The sequence below is a fragment of the Thalia democratica genome, chromosome 1 (assembly GCF_965202585.1).
Source record: "Thalia democratica chromosome 1, ktThaDemo2.hap1.1, whole genome shotgun sequence".
Classification (NCBI taxonomy): domain Eukaryota; kingdom Metazoa; phylum Chordata; class Thaliacea; order Salpida; family Salpidae; genus Thalia; species Thalia democratica.
The window spans coordinates 13,645,243-13,671,396 of NC_139165.1; the positions used below are offsets into that span (position 1 = coordinate 13,645,243).

At 22.7% G+C, this 26,154-nt stretch overlaps 1 protein-coding gene across 1 annotated transcript; it reads left to right on the forward strand.

The window, feature by feature from the left end:
* Positions 1-23,759: 23,759 nt before the first annotated feature.
* Positions 23,760-25,151, forward strand: LOC145834171 (kelch-like protein 26). The gene has a single exon (XM_082941544.1). It carries the CDS (start codon positions 23,760-23,762, stop codon positions 25,149-25,151), a length of 1,392 nt encoding a protein of 463 aa, XP_082797670.1.
* The last annotated feature ends 1,003 nt before the right edge of the window (positions 25,152-26,154 follow it).

Genomic DNA, 26,154 nt, shown 5'->3' on the forward strand with positions numbered 1-26,154 from the left:
TTAACTAATGAAAAATAGAGCCTTAAGTTTAAAATGAAGCTTAAAAAAAACTTTAAGTGATAAAAATCTAAAGTGCATAAAACTTCTTTACTGTACTTTTGGTTTGAAACAATGTCACTTTAGTCAAGTCAATGATAGGACATTTTTATATAATATATAACTTTAAAATCATTTATTGTTTTAACCATAGATGCTTATTTTAGCTTATAATAACTACTTAGCTACCCTTTTTGTGCAATAAAATTAAAAAGTACACTAATAAATCGTAACTTTAAATGAAAATAGCTGAGATAAAATAGTTTTTACTTTTTTTTTTATAAAATTCAGTAAAATTATGCTGTAAATATTTATACAGTTGTTTAATATGAATTTAACTACTTATATTTCTACAGTGTAACATTTAATAATTAATTGTTTATAACTGCCTTATGGTGGTATTTAAATTACAAAGATAAGCTTAGTAGCTCAGAGAAGCAAGACGATGTTAAGTAGCTAGTACATAAATGCAAAAAGAAAACGAGCGTTTATTATTTTGAAATAAGTTACGCCACAAGAAAAGTTTTGCTTTTTTAATTTTGGTAACATTATTTTGATATAATTCAGTTTGTAACAAATTTTATCCCTAAGAGATATATTTTTATAAAATTATACTTGTTCACAAACAAAAGTATTTTAAACGGCTTTGATCAATTTCAATTTACAAATTTAAACGGAGTCTTCATAAAAAAAGTATTAAAAAATTTGATATTGAAAGTATTGTTTAAATTAATATAAATTCAAAAAAACTACTTTTCGCGACTAAAACTACTTTGCGTCACACGGAGTTGAAAATTTTATTTTTTAATTTTTCTAAATTAACATTATATAATTTTTCACTAAGCTAATGCAAATTGATTACTAAGTTCGCAAAGTATTACCAAAAAAAGTTTGTTGGCTAAAACTAAGTTTGTATCTAAAAAAACTATCAGGTTTTATAAATTTGTTATAAATTTTTTGATTGCAAAACATTTATTAAATGAAATAAATGTATGATGATAACAAATATTAAAAATGGATTGCTAAACTTATAAATTGAACTAAAATCTTTTTACAAAAAGCTTTTTTGTAAAATATAAAGTACTTAAATGATAAAAATAAGTAAAACATAAGAAGAAAAATAACTAAGTCAAAATTCAAATTGTAATCAATAGTAATTTTAATATAAATCTAGTATTGACGTAAAGCATCTAAACAACAAATATTCACTTCATGTTTTAATAATATATATTTTCAATAACAATGATTTATCTGATCAAAATTGTAGCAAGTTTTAAGTTCATATTTAAAAGCCATCAGAATGTGGTTAATGGTTCATAAGATTAAATTAAACGTGAACTTAATCACAACATAGTTTAAATTTTTATAAAGTTAACTAACTATTACAACATATTAATTTTTGAATAGTTTGGTTTTGGTACTGGTTTTAACTATAAAGTTTAAACATAGTCACTCTGAAAAATGTTTACTAATTAATTTCTTTTATCTTTTCATCAGAATAAACTTGCTAAAAACTGATAATCATATAGTGCAAAGTTATTTATAAACAGTAATTTTGAAATACATAGCTAAGAAATATTACGTCATAAAGCATAAAAGAGTGTTTAAAATGTTAAATTATTGTTGAATTATACTTCACTTACAAGTTGTTTGTAAAACAAAACTGTTAAAACAAAAAAAAATTAAGGTAGTAGAAATTTTACCTAAGAAAAAAATTAAATTAAAATTACATTACAAAGTTACGACAATAAACGACAACAATATAACTATAAAAAACGTTATTTATAAAGTAATCCGACTTAATTTTGTACACGTTCTTTTATTGTTTTTTTTTGTCATAGACTTGCAAATTACTTCACTATGTGTATATACCTATTTACCTCGTTAATCTACAAAATATTAAAACTATTAAAAACCAGTAACTTTTTTTTAATTTGCAATACCTATTTTGTTTTCAGTCTGGAAAGTTGAAATAATCTTGAAGCAAAAATTTTTTTTTTTAGTTGTATTCGAAAAACTTAAGTAAACTAATTTATAATCTAACATTTTAGGTGCTTCAACAAAATAATAGTTTTAAACAGATTTTTTATTTTTAGGAGGCTAAAGAATATTTAAAATAATCAGTAACTTTGAACGCTTATATAATGTTTTTGAACTAAAAAATACTAGAGAAAATGTATTTAAGAGTACAACTATTGTTAAAAGAAGACAAAATTGTTTATACATCATAAAAAATAACAACTGTGTTTAAGCTTAAAAGTTTTAACAAAACTATCTTTGTACATTACAGTGGGTTTTTAATAACAGTTGACATTATCAAAATAATGAGGGTTAGTTTACTATATGATCATGTACGTTATGTGTTTGAAAATAAAGGGAGTGTAACGATTTTGTAAACAACAAAGTTTTAACTTTGTGTTCATCCACATTCTAGAGGGTTTTAAATTAAGTACCAATTACCAGAGAAATGGCAGAGACATTTTCTATAGTTTGATAAAAAACATATGCAACTAAATAAAACGAGTGTTTGCTGTTTGTAGCAAATTACGTCACAAGTAGCAAAATGATCATCATAATGTATTTTTGACAATACTAAAAACTTATTTTTTTAAAAGGGGTTTATTTATAAATTTGAATTCTATAAAGCGTATTTCACCCTATGAGACCATAAAACATTTTTATTTTGGTTTTATAAGTGTAGTTATATGTATTAATGTTGAATAAGAGTTTCTGCTACATAATAATCTCATAATGTTTGAAACTTATTTATATTTATGTAAACAATTGTGTTTCATTATAAAATAAATGTTTTGTTTTATAAGTCTGTATAGCCCAAAAAAGATGAATTTTAACCCTTAATTTTGTCTACTTTGTAAATTTGTAGCTATTAATTGTATATATCTACAGAAGTTGTTCACTTGAAAACGTTTTTAAAAAAACTTATGTACCTGTGAAACAAAAAGCGTGCATTTGTTTATATTTTCAAAAACAATAGAGATAATACTGTATTTTTTACAATAATTTGTTATGCATATTAAATTTATTTCAAAGATAAAGTTATTTGTTTCATGTTATTTGCAACATATTAATATCGGAATCTTTTTTTTACTTTATACTAATAGGTAGTATTTTTATTATAAGTATTAGATACGTTTATGTTAAAGCTTATAATTGTTTTTGAAAGTTAAATAAGTCAAAATTGTTTTTAACAACATTTAAGTAGTTCTCCAACAAAGATGACATCAGTTTTAAATATTTTACAAGTAATATCTTTTCAATACGTTTAACATCTAAATTCAATAAAACAAAATATGTTTTTTGTTTGTAGTGGATTGCGTCACAAGTAGCCAAATCAAGATTTTGACAGCTTATGATTTAGCTGCCGGATATTATGTTATTTAAAAAAAGAGATTTGTATTAAAAAAAAATGTACTTTTTGACTTATAATACTTTTTTTTTTAATAGGTTACATTGTATGTGAGTTTTTTAATACTTTTAAAAGTAAAGTATGAGTTATGTTTTTTTAATACAACTCTTTTATCTATCCGAACACTTTCAAGTTTTCAGTAAAAAATACTAAAATCTAAATTAATGCTGATTGATGGTTAATTTTAAATAAAATGACTTCAAATTGATTTATAATTTTTTTTAACTTTAAAATATATCATTGCATATCACCTTAAAAACTTCTACGTCAGTTGAATAAAATCGCAACAGTTTGCGATTTGTTGCGGAAAATATTTTAATAAATTACATTTTACTTCCGTTTTCTGAAATTTATCGCCAAAATGTTATAGAATATCGTACAATACAGATTATTAATTATAGTTTATTAGTCATAGTTTTTTTATTTTGGTTAAACACTTTTTGAGAATTTCTAATTAGTTTGTTTTCAAAAAATAATTACTTTATTCAAAAATATCCCAAAAAGTCTATTTAAACTTGATTTAAAACGATAAATCTAAACAGTTATATTCATGATTTGTTATTAAAAAGTAGTCGCTTCTTGTTACATAAATAAAAACTATTTACACCAGAGTGTATGTCAACTTTAATTAAAATTTTTTATAGTACCACATTCTATTTGTTTTTTAATTGTAGTAGCTAAAGTCCACAGCATATCAGATTCTGTTTTTTAAATAGTTTAACTATTGAGGTTGAAACAAACATATCAGCCTTATTACCAATTATAGTTAATGACTACAAAACAAAACGCGATTTGTAGCTAATAACGTCTCGAATTGCAAAAATATTTTTGTTTTTAATTGCGGTAATAAATTTTACTAAAACATTGTAATCTACTTCGAATAATTAAAATAGTTTGTTATTATTTGTAGTTATATTTGTTGTAGATTTAAATATATTAAAAGCTCTAAAAAAATTATTACAAGTTAAACATTCACAATATATTGTTGAATTTTAGTGGATTTTATCTAGTATGTTTTTGAATTAAAAACGTGTACGTTTCAAACGTAATATATAATCATATTGTTTAATTTATTTTTGAAAATTAATGATAAAAAGCAAAAAAAAAAGAGTAAGTTAATTGAGTAACTGCAAGTTATTTAAAAAAATATTAAAAAAATTTATAGCTTTTACTGTTAATTACATTCATAAACAAATATCAGTTAAATAATTTTTCAACATTTTTGCGATGTATAATGCGACGTATTAGGATGCATTTTACTTTCAGGTCAAACATTTGCAATTTAAGGAAATATTCATTTATTTAAAAAAACATAAAACTAAAAAATAAATTAAATTTGTATTTTTTCTAAATGTCTGTTTAACAATTAATCTGACAAGTTGTAAAAGAAAATAAACTTGTTGACCTTACGATTCTAGAGCATAAGTTAAACTTTAACTCGTAATAGTCTTGTACAGTATATATTATACAATGATAAAAATAAACCTCGATCATGTGAAACAAATGAAGCAGGTAAAACTTGTTAGAGATCTTTTTACTTAAAATTATTTTACATTCAGATCAAATTGTTTGCTTAGCTAACTGGTAAAGTGTTAATGTTAGTACTTTTTAAAAACTATTAATTAGAGTGAAAGCTGAGTTAGCTGTGTTGCAACACTGTTTTGTAAACAGTTTATTTTGTTTTCTTTTAAGATTTGCAACTGTTTTCACTTTTTGATTTTTTTAATGACCCAAAGTTATTTCGTATCTTATTATTTTGTATCACAGTATTTGCAAAAGTCTTACTTTATTTTTTCTTAAGTTCAAAGATTTACAACCGTTTTCGAATTTTATACTGTTTTAATAACCTAAAAATTGTATAAAAGGTGTAAACTTTTAAAAAAACTTTTTTTTAATTAATTATTTTGTTAACAGTTCTAATAACAAAATAGACTAATAAAATATTTTGTGAAATTAAACTTTCATATCACACAAACAACATTTAACAACAATCCAGAAAACAAAAAAAAACGTTAGGCAGGTACCAATGGTTAATTGTGTAGAAAAGAAGTGTTATAAGTAAATGGTTGCTAAAAATAGATAATTAAATAAGTATGTTTCACAGTTCTTCTTAATAGTAAACAAAAATCATACACATTTAGGATGCACATATTAATAAAATTGTAAAGATAAAGCTAAAGATATTTGTGCAACTCCAACATCTTAATATCGATTTAAATCAAATGTCGTTTTTTATCTCAATATATTAAAGTGATTTATTTATCATGAGTATTAATAACGTTAATGTTAAGCCTTATAATTATATACGCAAATTTCTATAGAGCGTTTTATAACCATATTCCAGTTTTTTTTAAAAAAATACGATATCCATTTCAAAGGTGATGCTTAATGAAGGTTATAAAGCTCAATCAAATAAGATATAAACACATTAAATTAAACGAGCGCTATATTTATTTTGATTATTTATTTTGGTTGCATTAATTTATGTTTTCCTAAGTATAACAAATTTTTGAGGAATTTTGAATTGTATAAAATAAATAAATATTTGTTATAAAAACTTGATAACTAAATAAAATTAGATTATTATCTTTTTATTGTATAATTTCAAAAATATTTTTTAAAACTCAATATGTAACCAAACTTATATTTTGAGCTATTTATAACATTTATAAGAAGTTAAACAATTATTATTATAACACAAGTTTAAAAATGATAGTTTTACAATTTTAGTGTTTTTTTCAAAGTATTTGTTTAGTTTTTAATGAAACTAAAAACTTATTCATACTTTAAATTGATTTGTTTGAAATTAAACTTATTTATAACTATAAAATTCTTTAGAGTGTTTGTCATTTTTGAATTTACTGAACGATTTTATTAAGTTATTTAGTTTTAAAGCTATACCTACGTATTTCACTGTTCAATAAGAGTATCAGCTACACACTAAACTGCTAACATTTTATGGAGCTAAACAGATAAAAGGAAAAAAAAATTGACTAAAGCTTTACAGTTTTTTAACAAATGGTAAAAATCAAAATTATACTGTAGTTATATTAAACTTTCAAAATTAAAATGTTATAAAAATGAAGACTTGTTATTGCAAGTTTTTTTGAATATGATAGTGACGTAATTTGAGTTTCAACATTATTTTTGCTCATTTTAGGTCAAAAGTTTTCATTTGTATTCAGAATTTGTATATTTTAATGATCTTATAATCATTTTTAAGATTTAGATCTAAATTTTACATTTAGTTGTGTTACAAAAAGGTCGTTTAACAACAACCCAGATCACAAATAAAACAACTTAGTCAGTCTGTGAAAAAATAGTCTAGATAAAAAAAATATGTCTCACTGGTTGCTAATAACGTATAACTTATTTACTAATTTATTACAGTTCTTTGTATTACTAACAATGATTTTGAACATTTATATAAAACTTAAATTGTATAAGGAGTAAATTGTGCTTAGAGATCGTTTAGATGATAGTTTTTTTTACAGCATATCAAAAAATATATGTTGTTAGTTTTTTTAACCACTAAAACATTCTCATTTCAGGTGTAATATGTCACTTTGCTTAAAATTAAATTTCAATTATAACTTAATTAGACTGAAAAAACTGGTTTAAGATCTTTTTAAGTTTTACAACTTATAAAACATTATTATGTTTGTAAAATTTGACTAAACTTTCTTTCTTATTTTACAATTGTATTCTACTGATTATTAAACAAAAAGGCAGTCTGGTATTAGGAGAAGACTTTGCCGGTGTTTTGTTTGATTCTGCTTAAAAGAGAACAGTTGATCAAAGACAAAATTAAAACTATTTACACAATAGTGTAAAATTAAGCTCTTTTTATTTTGTAACTACATTTAAGTGACATTTAAATACACGGCGAGTTTGTTGTCGTTTATTTCACGGAAACAGCTTGTATATAGATATAAAACACAAAATGTATGTTTGTTGTTTTGTGCCAATGACGTCATAAACTGTAAAAAACATTTTGATTTGTTTGTTACTAGCTACCGCATTTCATGTATTAAAAATAGTAATTTTTACATAAGTTTAATGTAAATTTAAATTTTTAAGTCATCGACCTGAAATTATTCGAAAAACCAATAGCAAAGACCATTATCAAAAATTTTTTTTTAGTAATTATAATGAATCTAGTAAGGTTAAATTGCAAGAATTTTTTTATGTTATGCTGCTTCGTTTTCAGGTTTCAATTTTTAATTTTTTTTTATAAATGTTTTGTCATAAAGCAGCAACTTTTTTTATATTACGTTTTTAATCACTTTTAATAATGAACACTTGTCTCAAAGTAAATCAATTGCATTCTATATCAAAATAGGTATATATTTTGTTTATAATTTAACAAAACTTAAAATTCAATAATTATCTGAAAAAATATATTAACCAAAGTTCTTGTAAACATCTGTTAGCACTAAAAAATAGAATCTTATATTAACAAGTAAAAATATGATAGACAATAATGTCAAGTTCAATGTTTTTGTTGTTTTTAATCACAATCTAGTGGTTTTTGAATTTCTCTCCTATGGCAGGTTGAGAAGAAGCAGATATTATTACAGATAGCTTGTGTTTTTGTTTAATTTTCTGCAGAAAGAATAAGAGACTTTTTTTAATTAAATCTTAAAAGCATTTAGTGTCTTTAACATATTTAAACTCAGCTATTTTTGTTTTTTAACCAAAAAATTAATATTTATATAGAAAATGTAATAATAATGTTTGCAGTAAATATATATTTGTTTTTAAAATACAAAGAACAGTTGTAAATTCTTAGTGAAGTCAACAAAATAACTAATTTACCGCTCAACTTTTGTTTTTAATTCCTTTTTTGCCTTTTTTTATTTTGATCTTACTATTGTAAAAAAGTAAAAAAAAAATTGATCAAAAGGCATATCCGAAAACTGTTGCTTACAAGTCTGAAAATTTTATTTTTTCAATTGACAATAGTTAAAAAACAATGATAGAAATTATTACGCACAACACGCAGATTCCAAAAACTGTATGCTAGCAAGTCTAATGATTTTAAATAAAATAAAAACAAATTGATATATAAAATTGAAATTTTAAGGTTCATTTAAACATTTAATAACTTAATATTTTGTATTTTCTAGTCAATGTTTATGTATCAAATAATTTCGCTAATAAGTTTAACTTATTTAGCATATTAGGTTTAAGTTATAAAAATAATGAAGCATTTTTTTTGGCTTACTTTTTCTTCAAAAACTTAAAAAACATTTGATTATTTTTTAGTAATATTTAAACTTATTTGATAAATTATACAAATGATTTTACAAAAACTTGGCCATAATAATTTTAAAATGAAGTAGCAAAAAATATTAGTTTAAAATAAGGCTTTTTATTGATTTAAAGATTTAATTCATTGTTATAACAAAAGATAATTTCTATCTTAATTTCTGACTACCTTAAGTTTTATCAAATACAAATGAAATGAAAACCTTCAGTAATTCAAACACATTGTTCACGTATTAAACATTAATAAGAAACTGTAAAATCAATTTATATTATAATAGAAACTATAAATTATAGCAACTGACATATTAATCTTGGTTAAATTTAGACCGCTTAAAGCAAATTGTAATTTATACTTTTTTTCTATATTATTTACAACCAGAAACTTGTAAAATAATATTACTTTGTAGTTTTTATTAATTTCTTAGCTTTTTTACATGTAAATAATAATTCCTTTTATTTATATATAATCTATATTTCGAAAAATTACGTATAATGAACTAGACTTTTAAATATATGTTAAGTTTTTGATCAATAAAAAACAATAACAATGTAAATTTTTAATAACTAAAAATATATATATATATATATTTAAACAACATAATAGTTTTTAAATGACTTGATAAGATATTTGTCTACTAAATGTATCATGTTGCACTTTAAATTAATAAATACTTTTCATTAAGACTTAAAGATTATTTGTACTATCAAAATTCGTACTAAAAAAAATAAGACAAAATCATTGTTTATCTTATATTAAACTGTTATTAAACCTTCATGAAATAAAGAAGCTTTTTTATTTTCTTTGCAGTTTTAGTCGAGGAAAATTTATATAACCTGATTTACACAGGTACAAACATTCATTCGTGATGAAAAACGTAACTTAAAAAATCTAAAATATTTTATACAATTTTTTTGTATTCAAAACTTGCTGGAAACAGACTACTATCGTCAAAAATATTAATCTAGAATGTGTTTTGTTTTCATTTAAAACTGCAATTTTTCATATCAAAAAAAAAATTGTGTAAAACAAAAATTATTTTCACATAATGGTATCTACAACATTCAAAAATGCTGAAACCTAAATTAGCACATGTTAGTTTTTAAAATACCTTGTTTTTCTTTAATTTTTTTTTAAGTTATCATATAAAATGTGTTTTTTATTCCACGTGTATGTTTAAAAAATGTTGATTTTGTATCACTTAAATTTGAAAAAATGCAACCATTAAAAAAGAGTTTTACTTAAGTTAACATTAATTTAGTAACAAATTATGTCCTTTAAATTAATTCAGTTACTTAATATTATTTAAAATTAACTTGTTATTAATAAAATTAAGAAAGAATATTTTATAGTTAGTTTTTCTATAAACTTTATTTAATATAGTTTTAACATACTTTTATATTCTTAACTACTGTTTCGTTAAATTATTATATAAAAATTCTGTTAATAAATCGTGTTACTTTATACGAAAATGCATTTGTTGTTCGAAATATAAGTACTAAAATTAATATGCTAATAAAGTTTTTAAGTTATTTCTTAATTATAGAAATGTTACCTGTTGTTTAGTAGGAACAGACTTAAAGTTAAAAAACAAATAAGCAAAATTATATGCAGTTGTCAATCATTAGAGTTTCTGGTATAAAACTAACTGACGTACAATTTATTAATAAATATCTGAACGTGAATTTTCTTGATTCTTAATACTTTATTATGTTTTGTTTTATATAAAATTAATTAAATTCTAAAATTGTAGCGGTACAACCAATGTGCAAATATGTACTAACTTGTTTGAATTTAAGAAACACATTGAGATAAAGAAGTGATTGAATTTTATTATCAGAGTAAAATTGAGTATCTATTGAAAAGAATTCTATATTTCTTAAAACTTTTAAAATTTCTATTTAAGTACATATTAAAATAAAAGCAAATTGTTTTTTTAAATGATAGAGCAACAATAAATAACCTGAATTAAATGTAAAAATAAACTAGTAATTACAAACGAAGACATTAAGTAGTTAGAAAGTCTTTAACAGCTTAGTGAAAATAATAAATATTAACTATTATTAAGATACTACATAAGTATGAAAATAGCATTAAATTTAACACTCTACTAAATCTCAAAAAAAAAATCAAGTAAATATTTAAATGTAAAGTACTTGAAAGGACAAAATGAATTTTATTTATTTATAAATGATTTAAATCTACATTAACTAATTAATAGGTAATAAGTTTTAGTCGCAACTTGTGACTACAATTGAATTTGTATTAGTAAGCAAAAATTTACAGTTACACATTTTGTCTGTTTAAAGCTTATACCAACAGAGCAGTTTTTTATATTGTTAATAAATCTTATTTTTGAATACGAAAACTTTGAAAAGATTGTTTCAAGTTTTTTATAATACAAAATGAAATTTTTCAATAAAACTTAATAAAATTCTATATATAGAAAATAAGATTATATAAATGGCTATTTACATCAATGGTAAACAAAAGTTACGTTAAAAAATTTATGTTAAGCATTGTTCTAATTTTTTGAAGTACACAGTTCAACGATCTTCTACAATTGTAGATTTAATTTATATTGAAATTGAAATTGACTTAATTCTTAGCTCGTATAGTAGTATTTTCAATATCTCGGTTTAATAGTTTGAGGCGGTATTCAAAAATTTTCGATTTTTTTAAGCTAGAAGCCATTACAATAGAGTAAAACAAATCTTTGTTGTTGAAAAAGAATGTATTTAGTTACTGTATAGTCTTATTTAGTTAGAATCATTTTGTTTAAACATACATGTCGATCATAGTTGGTGCCATGAGTAGTTGATTAAATTATAAGTATTTGTAATGAATATGTTATGTTTTGTACTGTATCGTGTTTTTTCTGACTGATGATGTTGAAATATATTGGAAATAATTTTGAGGTGATCATTTGTTTAGTAAAAATAACAAAACGTTTGTTAAATATATCAAGAATTTTAGTTCAAGATAGCTTCAAATTAATATTTAAATGTATAAACATATTGAACTTTGTTAACTAAAGTAAATTAAACTTTTGATAAACCACCTTTTATATTTTAAGCTGATTACTTATTACTATTTTTAAAATTTATACTATTTAAAAGTATACTTTTAAGCATGTAAATAAAAAGAATAGCACAAGATTGTCAGATTTCTTTTGGCAGTATTTTGATAGGTATGGGACCAAACCAGAAATGGAATGGAGCATCCTTCACTACGCCAACAATAACATCAGTAGCGCGAGAAAGATCTGCCAAATATGCAACCTTGAACGAATGGCAATTTTTGCAGAAGATAGTAAACAATTACTAAATAAAAGACGTGATATTTCAAACAACTGTGCAAACAACCGACGGTTCTTTTTCAAATAACACCTTGGCGCTATCTCACCTTCCATATTTTTCATCCACCTTTCACATACACACACATTCACTTAACAAATATTAATATAGTTATATATCCCAAGTAATATACAGTTTTATTCATTTATATTTACATATCTATTTCACACAAATCACTTTCTATATTCTCCGACATTTCATATATTCACTTTACTCTCCTACTATACTTCTTTATGTGTTAAGTTCCAAGTTTAATTTGAAGCCTGTATTCAAATCACCGATATTCTGTGATTTTTTACCTACTAAGCCCAAGAGAGCTAGTAGGTTTTTTACTGCAGGTTTATACTTAGCATATGACTACCTTGTTGTTTTACATTTTTACTTTCATATATAACACAGTTTACTTATTAAATATTTAAAATATCTGTATGGGATATTTTATTTAAACACCCGACTGCTACTTTATCAACCAACTATTTTTATAGTTTTATAATTATTAAACACAATATATATGTAATTTTAAGTCATTGTGATTTTATGTATGTCGCTGCAACTTAATAATCGGTCAGTACTTTATAAGCTCAATAACAAATTCGTTTTTTTTGTGTTTTGATTTCTAAAATTTTAATTTTTTCATTTTCATTTTTACATTTAAACTTAGTCTGCTTCCTAATTGTATTTAACTTTGATTCAATCTTTACAAGCATTTAATATATTATATACATGTTACGTCAAGTTTCTGTGACTTTTATTGTCTTTGCCGTTGTTAAGTTTTATTAAATTTTATTGATTCACTAACTAATGGTTGATGTTTTATTTTGTTCAAAATAGATTACAAACACAAAAACTAAACTAACAAACCTTGCAATACAAACTAAACAGTTAAAATAACCTCATTTATATTGTGACGTAATTATTAGATGTAATAAACTTATTTCGTTTATTGATTAACAGCCGTAAATTTGAATCAGTTATCTTTTCCATTAACGTGAGTGCTTTGTTAATATTATGATTTGTTGTTTTGTTGTGTATTTTAGTTCAATTAACTTGTTTTAGACTTAAATAACTACAAATATTACATAGTTTTATAACAGTCGGATTTAATATTAAGTATTTTACCTATTATTAATTATTATCTGTAGAAATTATTTTATTTTAATGAAAAACATGTATACACCCTCTTTATTCTATTCTTCCATTACAGTAATTATTTTTTTACAGAACCCAGTTGAAGTGTGTTGATTCGTTAACACACAGAAACATATGTTGATACAATAAAGGAAGATTACTGTATAATTTGTTTTTGTTTATATTCCAGTATAGTTACTTTACTGGGATCTTTTGTTAGCAAACAATTAAACCTATACTTTGAACAGTTATTTTTAAAAGTAATTGTACAAAATATTAATTTAAAATAGTTAGTTGTGTTTTATCAAGCTTATGTATTTAGTCAAAGGATTAAATATATTATAAACTGCTTTAGTCTAACTTTATTCCCTAATCATATTTTATTGAAATTAAAACAAATTAAATTAGTTAAAGTAATAAATACAATAATCAGTATAAATGTTTTAAATAAGGTACAATAAATTACTTCGTTGATTAAAATTTTTTTAAATTTTGTATTTTTTCAGTACTTGACAGCAAACCTAAGGATATTTTTTCAATTTTTTTTAAGTTTATAAAAAAATTATTTTATGTAATATTTAAAAAAGTTTACAATAGTTTTTTTATAAAAAAATTACTAATGTGTTTGTTAATTACAAAAATGATTTTATTTCTACAGTTTTTTTAACATAAGAGAGTTATATTTTGTCAGTATTAAACAACATTAATTGCCGATTTAATGCGGCTTAAAACTTATGAAAAGCATATTGATCAAAAAAAAAATGTAAAGTGTTTTATAACTTACATAACAATTAGATTTTGCAGGAATTTTTCAAATCGTCAACAAAAAAGTATTATTAATATAATATTATAATAAGTAAAGCTAGTTTTAATTTTATTTAAATTAAAAACAAAATAAATTATTAAATTAATTTCAGATGGTTTTATAGTAGTTCATTAACTATTATAGTATTTGTAATTAACACGTAGTGTTTTATATAATGTTTTTTTTTTTTGACATATGTTGACAAAATACACTGGAAATAAATTTGAGGTGTTTGTTTATTTAGTTGAAACAATAGAAATAGCTTTGATGAAAAAATTTAAAACAATGCTATTTCTAAAATGTTCAGAATAATATTTGAATGACTAAATAAATTGAATTATAAAAACTAAAGTAAAATAACATTTTATAAACGATCTTTTTTATTTTAAGCTGCTAAATAAATACTATTTTTTAGAGGAATTGCATAATTTATATTTATTTAGATAGATAGTTGTGTTTTTTAATATAAATATAAAACTTAACACGATTTACTTCAATCTAACTTTATTCCCTAAGCACATCTTATGGAATTAAAAAAGTTAATAAAAACACTGTTATAAATAATATAAAATAATTTAGTTTGTTGGTTAAAAAACCTATAAACTAATTAACTGACTAAAAAATAAATATCTTAAAGCATCATATTTCCAAAATTATCCAATACGTAACAGAAAGAGTAGAATTTAAACTAAGTTTGTTTAATTCAATTTTATCATTTGTTTTTAATTTTATATACATTTTGTATAAAAAAAAGGAACAATAATAAAAAAAATTGTATAATTATTTTTATTAAAATTTTTTGTTATAATTACTTTACTTTTCTTTTAATTACTAGTTCTTTTAGGTTATAGATTCACTTAATATTTAAGATTGCAGAGACTTAAAACACTTTATTTATTTTAAACCTTAAACTTGAATCATCTAAACACAGAAAGATAATTAGCAAACTATAAAGTTAACTAAGACGTAGAAATGTCACGAAATAGTTATAGAATTTTCTGAAAATGAAGTTGTTATTGACTATACAATCTACAAATTTTTGATAAATTAAAACAAACATGAAAATTTTAATCAACCATCTGAAATTTAGGCATTGAAAGGTTTAAAATCATTATTGATAATTTAAACTGCTCATATTAATATACAATACACACAATTTGCAATTATATGAAGTACCTGATTTTCTAGTTATTGTTTTTGTTTTAACCTGCATTCTTTTATGTAGAAGTAAATGACCGAAATTAAACATATATGCAGAATATAAACCTTACTGATATTTTAACTTTTTAACTTAAAGACAAAGTTTAAAAGACAAATTTTGAGTATTTTTAGTTTTTACCTCAAATAATTTTGTAATGTAATCTTACAAATCTCGGTTAACTAATGAAAACTTTATGTTAAATGTAAATACACAAAAAAAACGTTCAGGTTACAAACTTAGATCAACAACTTAATAAAGTTTTAAATCTCGGACTAAAATATACTTGAGTAAATAAAAGAGATGGAGCCAATTAATAACAAATATGAAATTTTTCTTTTGATACGATTTTTAAGTTTTTCTTACTTATTTTGTTATATTACTTCCATCATTATGTATTGATTTTTAAATATAACGAACAAATTTGTTTATTTTATCTTTTTTACGTCGTTTGTTTTAATAAAAATATTTAAATTCTATTCAAATACAAGAGTTTGCAGATTCATAATTGATACACTGTGTTCTTTGTAAGTAGTTTGAAATCGTTAAAAATGCAATAAGATTAATTTAACGGTAGCTAACATGTTGGTGTCACATCACTCAAACAAAGACACTCTTGCAGTAATTAGATCACATTATTTTTAACTAAATTATTTACAATTAAGTTTTTTTTATTAACTTTTAATTAATTTTTGTTTAAGTTTGAACCAGTTGACAACGATAAAACTTAAAATAAGACTAAAGTTAATTATTACCTAAAATAAATCTTGACTAGCAGCTCTCTATATAACGATGTTATAAATTTTTTCAAAGTTTAAAAAAATCTTAGACTAAAACTTTGTTTAGTATTTAGTTTAAAGTTTTAATAAATGTATTTTTGTTATGCAACATATAAAAGCCTTAACTTTAAACAATAAAAAAGTAATACGTTTCAATATGTTTTTGATAAAACTCAATAACACTAAATGTTAAAATACCAATAACAAAAATCAAGTAGGTATTTCCTACATTGTACAACTTAAAACAGATTGCGTGAAAACAAAGTTTAGACTATATTGAAATGATCATACTTATTTTTATGAAATTAAGTTTAATGTGAATTCCTTTGTAATGTAAATTTCTTATAGTAACTACAGTTTACTTATAATAACGATGTAATACTTTATTTTAAAATTTACAAAAATTTCTTGCTTTATATTTTTGAAAAAAGAAAATATTTTTATAGTCAATAACATAAAAAATAGTTAATAAGTTTAACAGCTCAAAATTGCATAACTAAATTTGTATGTTAATTTGTACTTAAAGCAATTTCGTTCAAGCATAGTATGTTTTCATATTGCGAAATTTATAAAGCTGTTTCAAATACGTTTCAAATTGACGTTTTCAATTCAAAAAGCAATTTTCGGTAACTGGGTAGGATATAAAAATATTACTTATTTGTTTAAACCCGATTTGTCATGAATTGTCAGGTTTTTAAGAGTCAATGAGTCAGATTCGGGCTCTAGTTTTTAAATATATCATTACTATTCTGTTTAGTCAAACTTAGTTTATATTGTATACACAGTACATATAAAATGTAACTAAATAAGTAATTAAATTTAGTTTATTTTAGTAAAAAAACTATTGAACGTTTTTATGAATTCGTCAAACTAATTTTGTTTTGTTATAATTTTAAATTTTAGATAACTATTATTTTTAAAGGTTAATTTAACATTAATTAAATTAAAATAGTTTAAGCTTTTTGAGAATAAAACAGTTTAAGAACATTAAAAAGAATCAAAGAACAATCATTTCAACTATTCAAACACCTTAATTTTGGCACTTAACCAGTTAGAAAAAAAAATAAGTTGTTAACTCTAAAAAAGACTAAAACATCTAAATTATAAAAGTACAAAAATAATAAAACAACTTACTTAATCTGATCTAAAATTTTGACCAACAAAGTTTTTTTCTCTTTTTTTTTCTCGCCAAGTGCAAAATTTGCCTACATTAAACTACATTGATGCTATAGAAAACTTAAAACTTAAAAAACTATAGATAATATACTAAAAAGAACAAATTTCATACCATTATTTACTTATAGAAACATCTTAGGTTTGTCTGCTTTCTTTCAAATTTTTAACTTTCGACAATTAATAATAATTTACCTTTATTTTTGCAACGTTCTATACAACATTACTGATACTACTATCCAAATCTATTTTTGTAAAAGTCTATATGATAACCGATTTAAATATTTATTATACTTTTCATAAATTACAAAATACTTTTTTAAAACACAAAAACTAGTTTAAATTGAAGATATCAAGATTGCCAATCTTTCAGAAAAAAATTGTCCTAAGGTAATTAAAAACCGTTGTAAGTAATCTAAAAATGTCCTAACTCATTATTAGATTTTACAAACCCTTTAGAAATAATTAAATGTTTTTAAACAAAAAAAATGAGAATTTAGATAAAACAGGTCATAAAATAACGAAAATTGCAACTATATCAATTATACCTCATTAACAATCAGTCCTGATGTTTAAAGAAATTATTTAACTAAACTTAGTTTTTTACATAAAACAAAATTATTCAACTTAGCCTAAATTAAAAAAAAAACTTTGAAATATTCTGAGTTCTCCTAAACTGTACTGAATCATATTAAGATTTTTTAAAGCTTCAATATATTGTTTGTGTTTTGAGAAACTCGAGTGTGTGGAAATTTTGAGGTAAAACGAGTTTCTGATACTAAATATTTAATGGTCATTTTTTTCAGAAATTCTCAAAATGAACAAAAAATATTAATTTTATTTAGTTTTAAATATTTATAACTTTAAACAACAGTTTTTTAATATTGTAAAAAGATTTAGAAAGTAAACTTTTATAAATAACATATTGAATCTTTAGGAACTAGAATAAAAAAAATCTTTACTATAAAAAAAAACTACTTGATAAAAAATGAAATTATGTTTGCTACAAACTGTTTAAAGTTTAATTATATCTTAATTTTAATTTTCTTAAATTTAAGTAAATAGTCTTTTTAAAATTTAAGCTAAAAGCAAAAATTATAAACAATAATCATAATCATTAAAGACAGCTATTTCTTTATCTCACAAACAATTATGTCACATATAAAGAGTTTTACTACAATGAAAAACTTAAGTTTTCAACTAACTTAATGTTAAAATTAAAAACAATTATAACTGTACACTGCGTTTCCAACAGCTATACATTTTGACGAGTTTGTTAATAACAAACGTTGATTAGTGGATTTTTTGTTAAACCTTTTATGTGAATTTAAAAATTGTGTGGAAAATAGTAACGTTATTTAAAGCGAAAAGTATTTTTTAGAAAACGAAATGCAAATTTAAGTATATTAAATAAAGATTAATTCGAAAAATGAAGGTAATACATGAACAAAGTTTCAGATTATTATTGATTTTTATAACTATTTTGCTATAGCTTACTTTAAATAAAAAGTAAAAAATATTTTAAATACTTTGTTTTTTAGTTGTAAATTTTTTTTTCAATTTAAAATTTATAACTTAGTTGATAGTTTTATAGTGACAATAATTTGAATGTAAAAAAGTTCTGACAATAAAGAGGTGTCACACCTAACTTTATTTATATATAATATTTTTTTTTTCATTTAGTTTAAAATAAATTCTTTATAGATAATTATAGTAGTAATAGAAGTAAGAAGTATTTTCACTAAAAAAATTCAGGTTGACTTACAAATCTTATTTAAATGTTCAGCTAAACCAAACAATAAAAAATTTTTAGTTAATATTTTGACGAAAAGTAAAGTTACCTCATTTTTCTGGTTTTGAATAAAGAAAAAGCACAGAACATGTGAATAATTAGTTACTTAGTTTATTTATTTAAGTTTAAACTTGATGTTTTCGTAGGGAACCAAACGTTTTATTGTTAATAGTTTTGCTATTTGGTTATTTATAAAAAAATTGAGTAACAAAATGTAACTTCTAGTTAAAAAATTTAATACTTTATTTCGTGATTCTCAGTTTCTATTATAATATTGATGTTTGATAATATGAAAAAAAAAGAAAAAAAAACAAATATTTATCTTTTAAACTATATATATATATTTTAATAATCTTTCTATCTATACACTATATAATACTTCTTATTAACTTTAATTTATGTGCCCGAACAATGATCGCGTAATAAAATCATCTACTTATAATTTATTACGTTTATATAAATAAATTAACTTTAATTAGTTTTATAACAAGCTATCAACAGAAACTCTAAATAAATCATAGTGAGAAGCAAATAGCAGCGTATAATTAATTACTTGCTTTCTTTATAAAAAACGAACTTATATTTATACTTTATATATAGAACAATTATTATTTTAGTGACAATTGTACATTATAAAGTATATATTTTTTATCTATTATTTACAAAGTGTAAAACTGTTTTTAGTTCAATTAAGTTCTCAAATGAAATAGGTTTATTAGTACATTATACCAACACAATTTAAACTAAACTACTAATATTAATTAATAGTATTCGAGGCAACCTACGATCGGTTTTGTCCTTTTTAGGACTCTTGCAAAGTTGCGAGAAACCGAGCGGTATTGAGTGCACTGAAGCCATCGCTTGTGGGTAAAGTCCGAAAAATTGATGAAGCCAAGTTGTTCACAGCCCAACGTCTTTGACAAAATAAGCTTAATCTACTACAAATAAAATTGGCATTAGATCATAATAAAGATAGTTCAAAATCGGATCAAAGCGGCAAATAAAATACATTTTAATAATTTTGTTGGTATGTCTAATAATATTTTTTTTTCTTTAGCTTACTTTTATTTTTTTTTAAAATGTTAATTTAAAAAAATAATTTATTAGATAAAAGCTAAATATTAAAAAATAATAAAATAATATAGTTTTTTTTTTATCAAAGTTTTATAAGGAATTTTAAAATATGCTTTAGTACATTTTGCAAGGCTGTATTTTTTAAAATCAGATAAATTTATTAAGTCAGATTAAAAAGCATTGAAAATAATTGAATTTTTGTTTCTCTATGAACTTGTTTTAAAAGTTGCATAAAAAAAGTGTTTTAAAGTGTAGTCACTTGCAACCAAAGCAAATTAAAATAAGTCTTATTTAAACACAAAGCTTATAACACATGTTTTCTTACATATGTATATACGTCATTACAGTTATGAAACACACTGATAACTTTAACTGATAACACACTTTATTGCTAGTTTAAAATGATAAATAACGATATACTTTGCGTCTGAAATTTTTTTATTATAAAATGCTGCAATAAAAAAAAAATTTGAAATTTAAAAAGAATAAAGAGGTCTATATAAAGTTAATTACCTATAGTCATCTGCTTTATACTAAATTAGATATTTAGCGAAATACAAAAAGATAAACTGTTTTAACTCGTGTAAAACTGTTTGTTATTCTAGTTAGTACTTTTTTATTTTAAATTTAATTACAATTCTCAAACTTTTTTCTAATAAGGTTAAAAATGAAGTAATTTTAAAACTTACTTTATTATCTAATTTATTTTGCTTATCTTTTTAAGACGTGTACAGTTAATTTAAGTAAAACATAAGGCAACACCAAAAATACGACAAAAAAGCTGGTTAGATAAGTGGAAAAAAACTAATATAATTATTTGTAGTTTATTTTATTGTTTCATTTTAAACATCTTATCTTCATTATAATAAACTAAGTATATATATTTAAGTTCATGTTCAAACTAAAAACTGAGTACAAAAATTTATCAATAATTATAGCTTAAGTAAAACTCTAAAAGTGTATTTACTTCATAAATATTCTTAACATATAACTTCATCGTTAATTCTTTTTTTGAATTGATAGATAAACGGTATATTTTGTTTTTTGAGTCAATAAGGCAGTAATGTATCGTTTTTTAAAATACTTTAAGCTCTTGTTTAAAAAGGGTTTTTGGAATTAGTAAAATCTAATTAGTTTCTTTATTATTTACTAATTTCATACTTAAAAACAACTTGAAATAAAAGTAAAAATTTTTTTTATTTATGAAAAAATTAAAGCTAATTAATTTACATCTCAGCCAAGCAGTTTAAAACTACAAATATCCAACTTAAACTTTCTACTAGTCGTTTAATTGGTGGTTTTTTACCATAATTGATTAAGAAACAGTTCTTTAATGAGTCTGAATTCTTTTTTAACTCTTAAAACAGTTTTATTTAGTTTTTTTAGTAACTTAAAGTTTACCTTTAGTAGATTGTTAGTTTGAAATAAAAATTAATTTAATAAAAAAAAATTCCATATAGTGTCTTTTAATTGTATGTTTTAGACTCAAGCTAGTGAATAATCATATATAATAAAATATTCATTTTTAGTTGTAAATGAAAGAAATAATCTAAACGCTCAACTTTTCTTTTATTAGATTTTTTTTGATTATATTTTGCAGATTTCCAATCCTTTATAAACTTTTTATTCTATACTAATACTTTTTTTGTTTATAAGTTTTTATAACACTACAGATTGCACCAGTGTTTTCCAAAAAGGGTCATTTGAAAAATTAGCCAAAAGCTGCTAAAGGGCTAAAGGAGGGTCGTGACTAATAAAGAGACCAAAAGGTTATAATTTGATATTTGGGAGGGAGTTGATGATTAAAATAAAATGAAATAGTTTAGGCGTGTTCAAGATTACTCTAACAACTTATATGAGATACTCTAGGAAAATTGAGATTTTTCCTAAATACTTTAGAGTTAATGAAAAAAAAAGGGTTTTAGTTGTATTTAAGGTTTGTGTTTTTAGAAATTTTATTGGTGGGGACGGAATAATTTCTTCGAAATAGGTCTGATGAAAAAATTTAGGAAACCCTAGTGTTTATAATAGTACAAGGTATTGAACGATCTGCATAAACTAAAAGCTCACTAAGTGTTTTTAATTTAAGTTATTCAAAACAATATAACATTTCAACTAAGATTTTATATTATAATGTTTTCAAGTGTATACAATTTATGTAATTTTCTACCTTTATTTTAAGCATTTATTCATTATGGGTTATAATGTCGGTTTAGAGTACACTATAACCATACCTACAATTTTATGTAGGTTTTGCACAATTAAAACATCAAGGTTTAAGAATATGGTCAACGAATCTAAAGTATAGAAAAAGCTATATAGTACTTATTTGAACTCTATGTGGAAATAAGTATAATAATTTTTACCAGTACATATATAAAAAAAACCATAATAAATTATCATTATAATTTTTTAATAATTAAATATAGCTATGGTTTTTTGTGTATTTTCATTACTTTTTTGAAACAAAAAACTGAATTACTGACCACGTAATCAGAAATTATTTAAAGACTTTAAATAAAAAATAAAATTACTACATTAAAATAATAAATGTGTTTAAGCAAAAAAAAACTGAAATAAACATTAAGTTTTATTAAAGTAAATTTTGATTGACTAACATTTTGGTTTACTCAATAAATAAATAAATCAGTGTTGAAAAAACTGAATATAAAACTATTATTTTTAGATATTTTTATAAAACGTTATCCAAAACGCCATCAAGTCATGTCAGGTAGTAGTAATAGTAACCATACTGATGATAAAAGAATAAATATTGAAGATAACCATGGAAAATTAACAAGCTTTGGTGCAACTTGCAGAAAATCAGGAGTCGATTGTTTTAAAAACATTTGCATAAAGTCTTTAACAAAACAGTTAGATAGTAAAAGGGTGCGATCTTACAATACTTTTAATGATACAGGTTAGATAAGTATAGTGATATTTAACATTGATCGTTTTGTTATTTTCAGTTTTACTGAATTTTTTAAGTTAAATTTTCTTATAGATTAAACGTTTTAATACTTAGAAAAGGTTATAAATTTACAGGAAAAAGCAGATGTTTTAATATTGATTATTTGATGTTGTAAAAAAATATTTATAAGTTTTATAAACTGTAAACTACTTTGAAATAAAAGTTAAAGTTAATATAAGTGAAATTTAAGGTATTAAGGGCATATAAGGTACGAGTGATCATTTGTAATTGTAGCATTTACTTGTGTATAAAAGTGTTTAATCTAAACTTAACTGTGTTTTTGTTAAATAAAATAATATTTAAATTCTGAGATAAAGTCATTATATAGAATTTTTTCAGTATAATCATATTGACTGTAATAGTTCTACAGTCAAACTGTTCAGAAACGTTTATATAAGCAAAAATGAATATTTCCCTTCAATTTTAAGGTATTGAAATCAAAAGTTCAGTAAAAATTTCTCAACTTAAACAATCCTGTTGTGAAGTCAAAACAAATTTTGATCAATGACACAGTAAGATGTAAAGTAAAACATGATTTATTAAAAAAAAAACGTTATTAGTACACACAGAACAACTGAAAGACAGCTATTGTTTTTATTTGCAATTACATTTTAATATGAAATTTATACTTAGATATTGTATAGTTTAATACGAACCTTATTTATAAAAACAGCAATCAAGATATTTCCAATACATTCGAAAATTTTTAAAACGATGTAACTATTTCTTTATATATCTAGATGTACCAAATATGGAAGAACACGGAATAGTTTCAGTTATGAAAATAAACAAGCTTTTGCATAAGGATGATACAAACAAAAAGTTCACCAAAATCATCCAAGATAAACTAGCTGTTAAAAATGTTTTAGTATTTTATAGTTTTGCGCAACTATACAACCTAGCAAGTGTCGCCAAGTCTTCTTTGATTTATATAGAACGTTGTTTTGCAATGGTAGCTGAAACTGAAAACTTTTTAAATTTGGACTTTAGTCTTGCTGCAAAATTACTCGGAAGTTCGAAATTAAATATTCACTCAGAGGTTGAAGTGTTGAATGCAGCATATAATTGGTTGGAACACAATAGTGAAGAGCGTAGCAAGTATGCGAAAAAATTGTTACTAAAAGTCCGATTTCCTTTGTTGTCAGAACATGCATTACAATATTTTTTAGATAAATATTCATTATGTTCTACAAAAAATGACCATGTAAACATATTGGACACAGTTTTAAACAACAAAAACTACTCTGAAAATAAGTTTGGTATGTATTACACAAGTCGGTATTGTAACCAAAATAAATTCAACTTGTTTATTTGTGGTGGTTATCATGATAGATTGGATCAAGTTGTGAGTAAAGTACAACAAATTGATGGAAATGATTTGAATATTGTAAAAGAACTCAGATCAATGAATAAAGGTAGATGGATTTTTGAGGCTGTTTATCTAAAAGGTGAAGTTTATGTTTTCGGTAGTAATGATTATAATTTAAAGCCATCTGTGGAAAAATATTCACCTCTAATTAATGAATGGACTTTAGTAACTGATATGGTTGATGCAACATCAAATTTTTGTGCTTGTTCATTTATGAATGAAATATTTATTTTTGGGGGTGATTATGCTGATTACCATTCATATGGGACTATAATAACTAACAAATGCTTACAGTTCGATCCGAAAAACAAAAACTGGAAAGAAGTTTCTGGAATGATTGAAGCAAGACGTAATGCAACTTGTACAGTTTTTCAAGGAAACATTGTGGTCACAGGTGGAATGAATCAAGGAGCGTTGAAAACAGTAGAATCATATGACGTGTTTGCTGATAAATGGTCACCTATGCCTAATACGACGAATCCTAACTGTGTTCACAGTTCAGTTGTTGTAAAAAATAAGCTGTTTGTTGTTGGTCAAGGAACGGACAGCTATGAAGTGTTTGACAACGTCTGTAAAACATTTGTTGTTTTAAAGCGTCAACCATATATCAAAAACAATAAGAGTGTGGTATTGGGTGATAAAATTTTAATATTTCAAAAAGAATCATCAAAAATAGTTTGGTATGATGTTGATAAAGATGTATGGTCTGAAAAATCGTGTGATGTAACAAAAGATCTTTCGTACTTTTCCTGTACGAAGTTACCTTGGTATTAAAATACATTCTCAGGATAAAATGCGTACTTAAAAATTTATTATAAGATTTGAAATAAAGGATTTTATATTATTGTAAACACATTTAATAAAAAATTTATAAGTTAACTGTCGTGTATTTATTTATTTTTTAAGTAGGATATTAATCTTAAAAAAATATAGTTTAATTTCGTTCAATGATTTCAAATTTGATGAACTCAAAAATTTTTATTACATTGTTCTAAAAAATGAAAACAATTATACTGTAGTAGTGATAGTTAGTATTTTAAGTCGGTAGGTCAAATAAAAAAGTCGGATGGTGTATTTTGTCAATTTCAATTTTCTATTTAGTTCAAATTAACTCGGCTGTATTAATACATTAAAACAACTCAACTTGATCAACAACATAATTTTGTTAAAACTTTAATATAGTTAAAGTTAAGTTAAAACAAACAAACTTTCATAACAGTTTTGTAATTTTATTGCAACTGAGTGAAGTTTCACACTATCAATAAATATTTTGATAAAAGATGGATTTGAAAAACTGCGTTTACAACAGTCTCATCATAAAATGAATAGGTTAAACTTAAAAAATTAAGTACTGATTTTTAATGATAATAAATTAATTTTTTGACGTAGTTACACAGGAAACTATATTTTGTATTCAAGTATTACAAATATTTGTTAAAAGGTTACATTAATAAAACCAACAATTATTAAGCTATTAAACATTTATGTTAAACGTAACTTTGTAATACCACAATTTTGTTTCAGTAAATCTCTATTAAAACTCAAAACTACAACAATATTAAAATATTAATTTATTTTAAATTTTAATCCCAATCTTGTTACAACTCTAAAAAGTTCGTTGATTAGCAACAAGGTGATAAGCTAACACAAGGCAATTTGAAAAAAACTGTTCATAAACTTGTTTTAAGCTTGTGACTATTACCATTTTTTTTCATATTTTGTAATTTGAAAAATGCTAGATAAGTATATAATTTAAGAGTTTTCTAAAATCATAAAT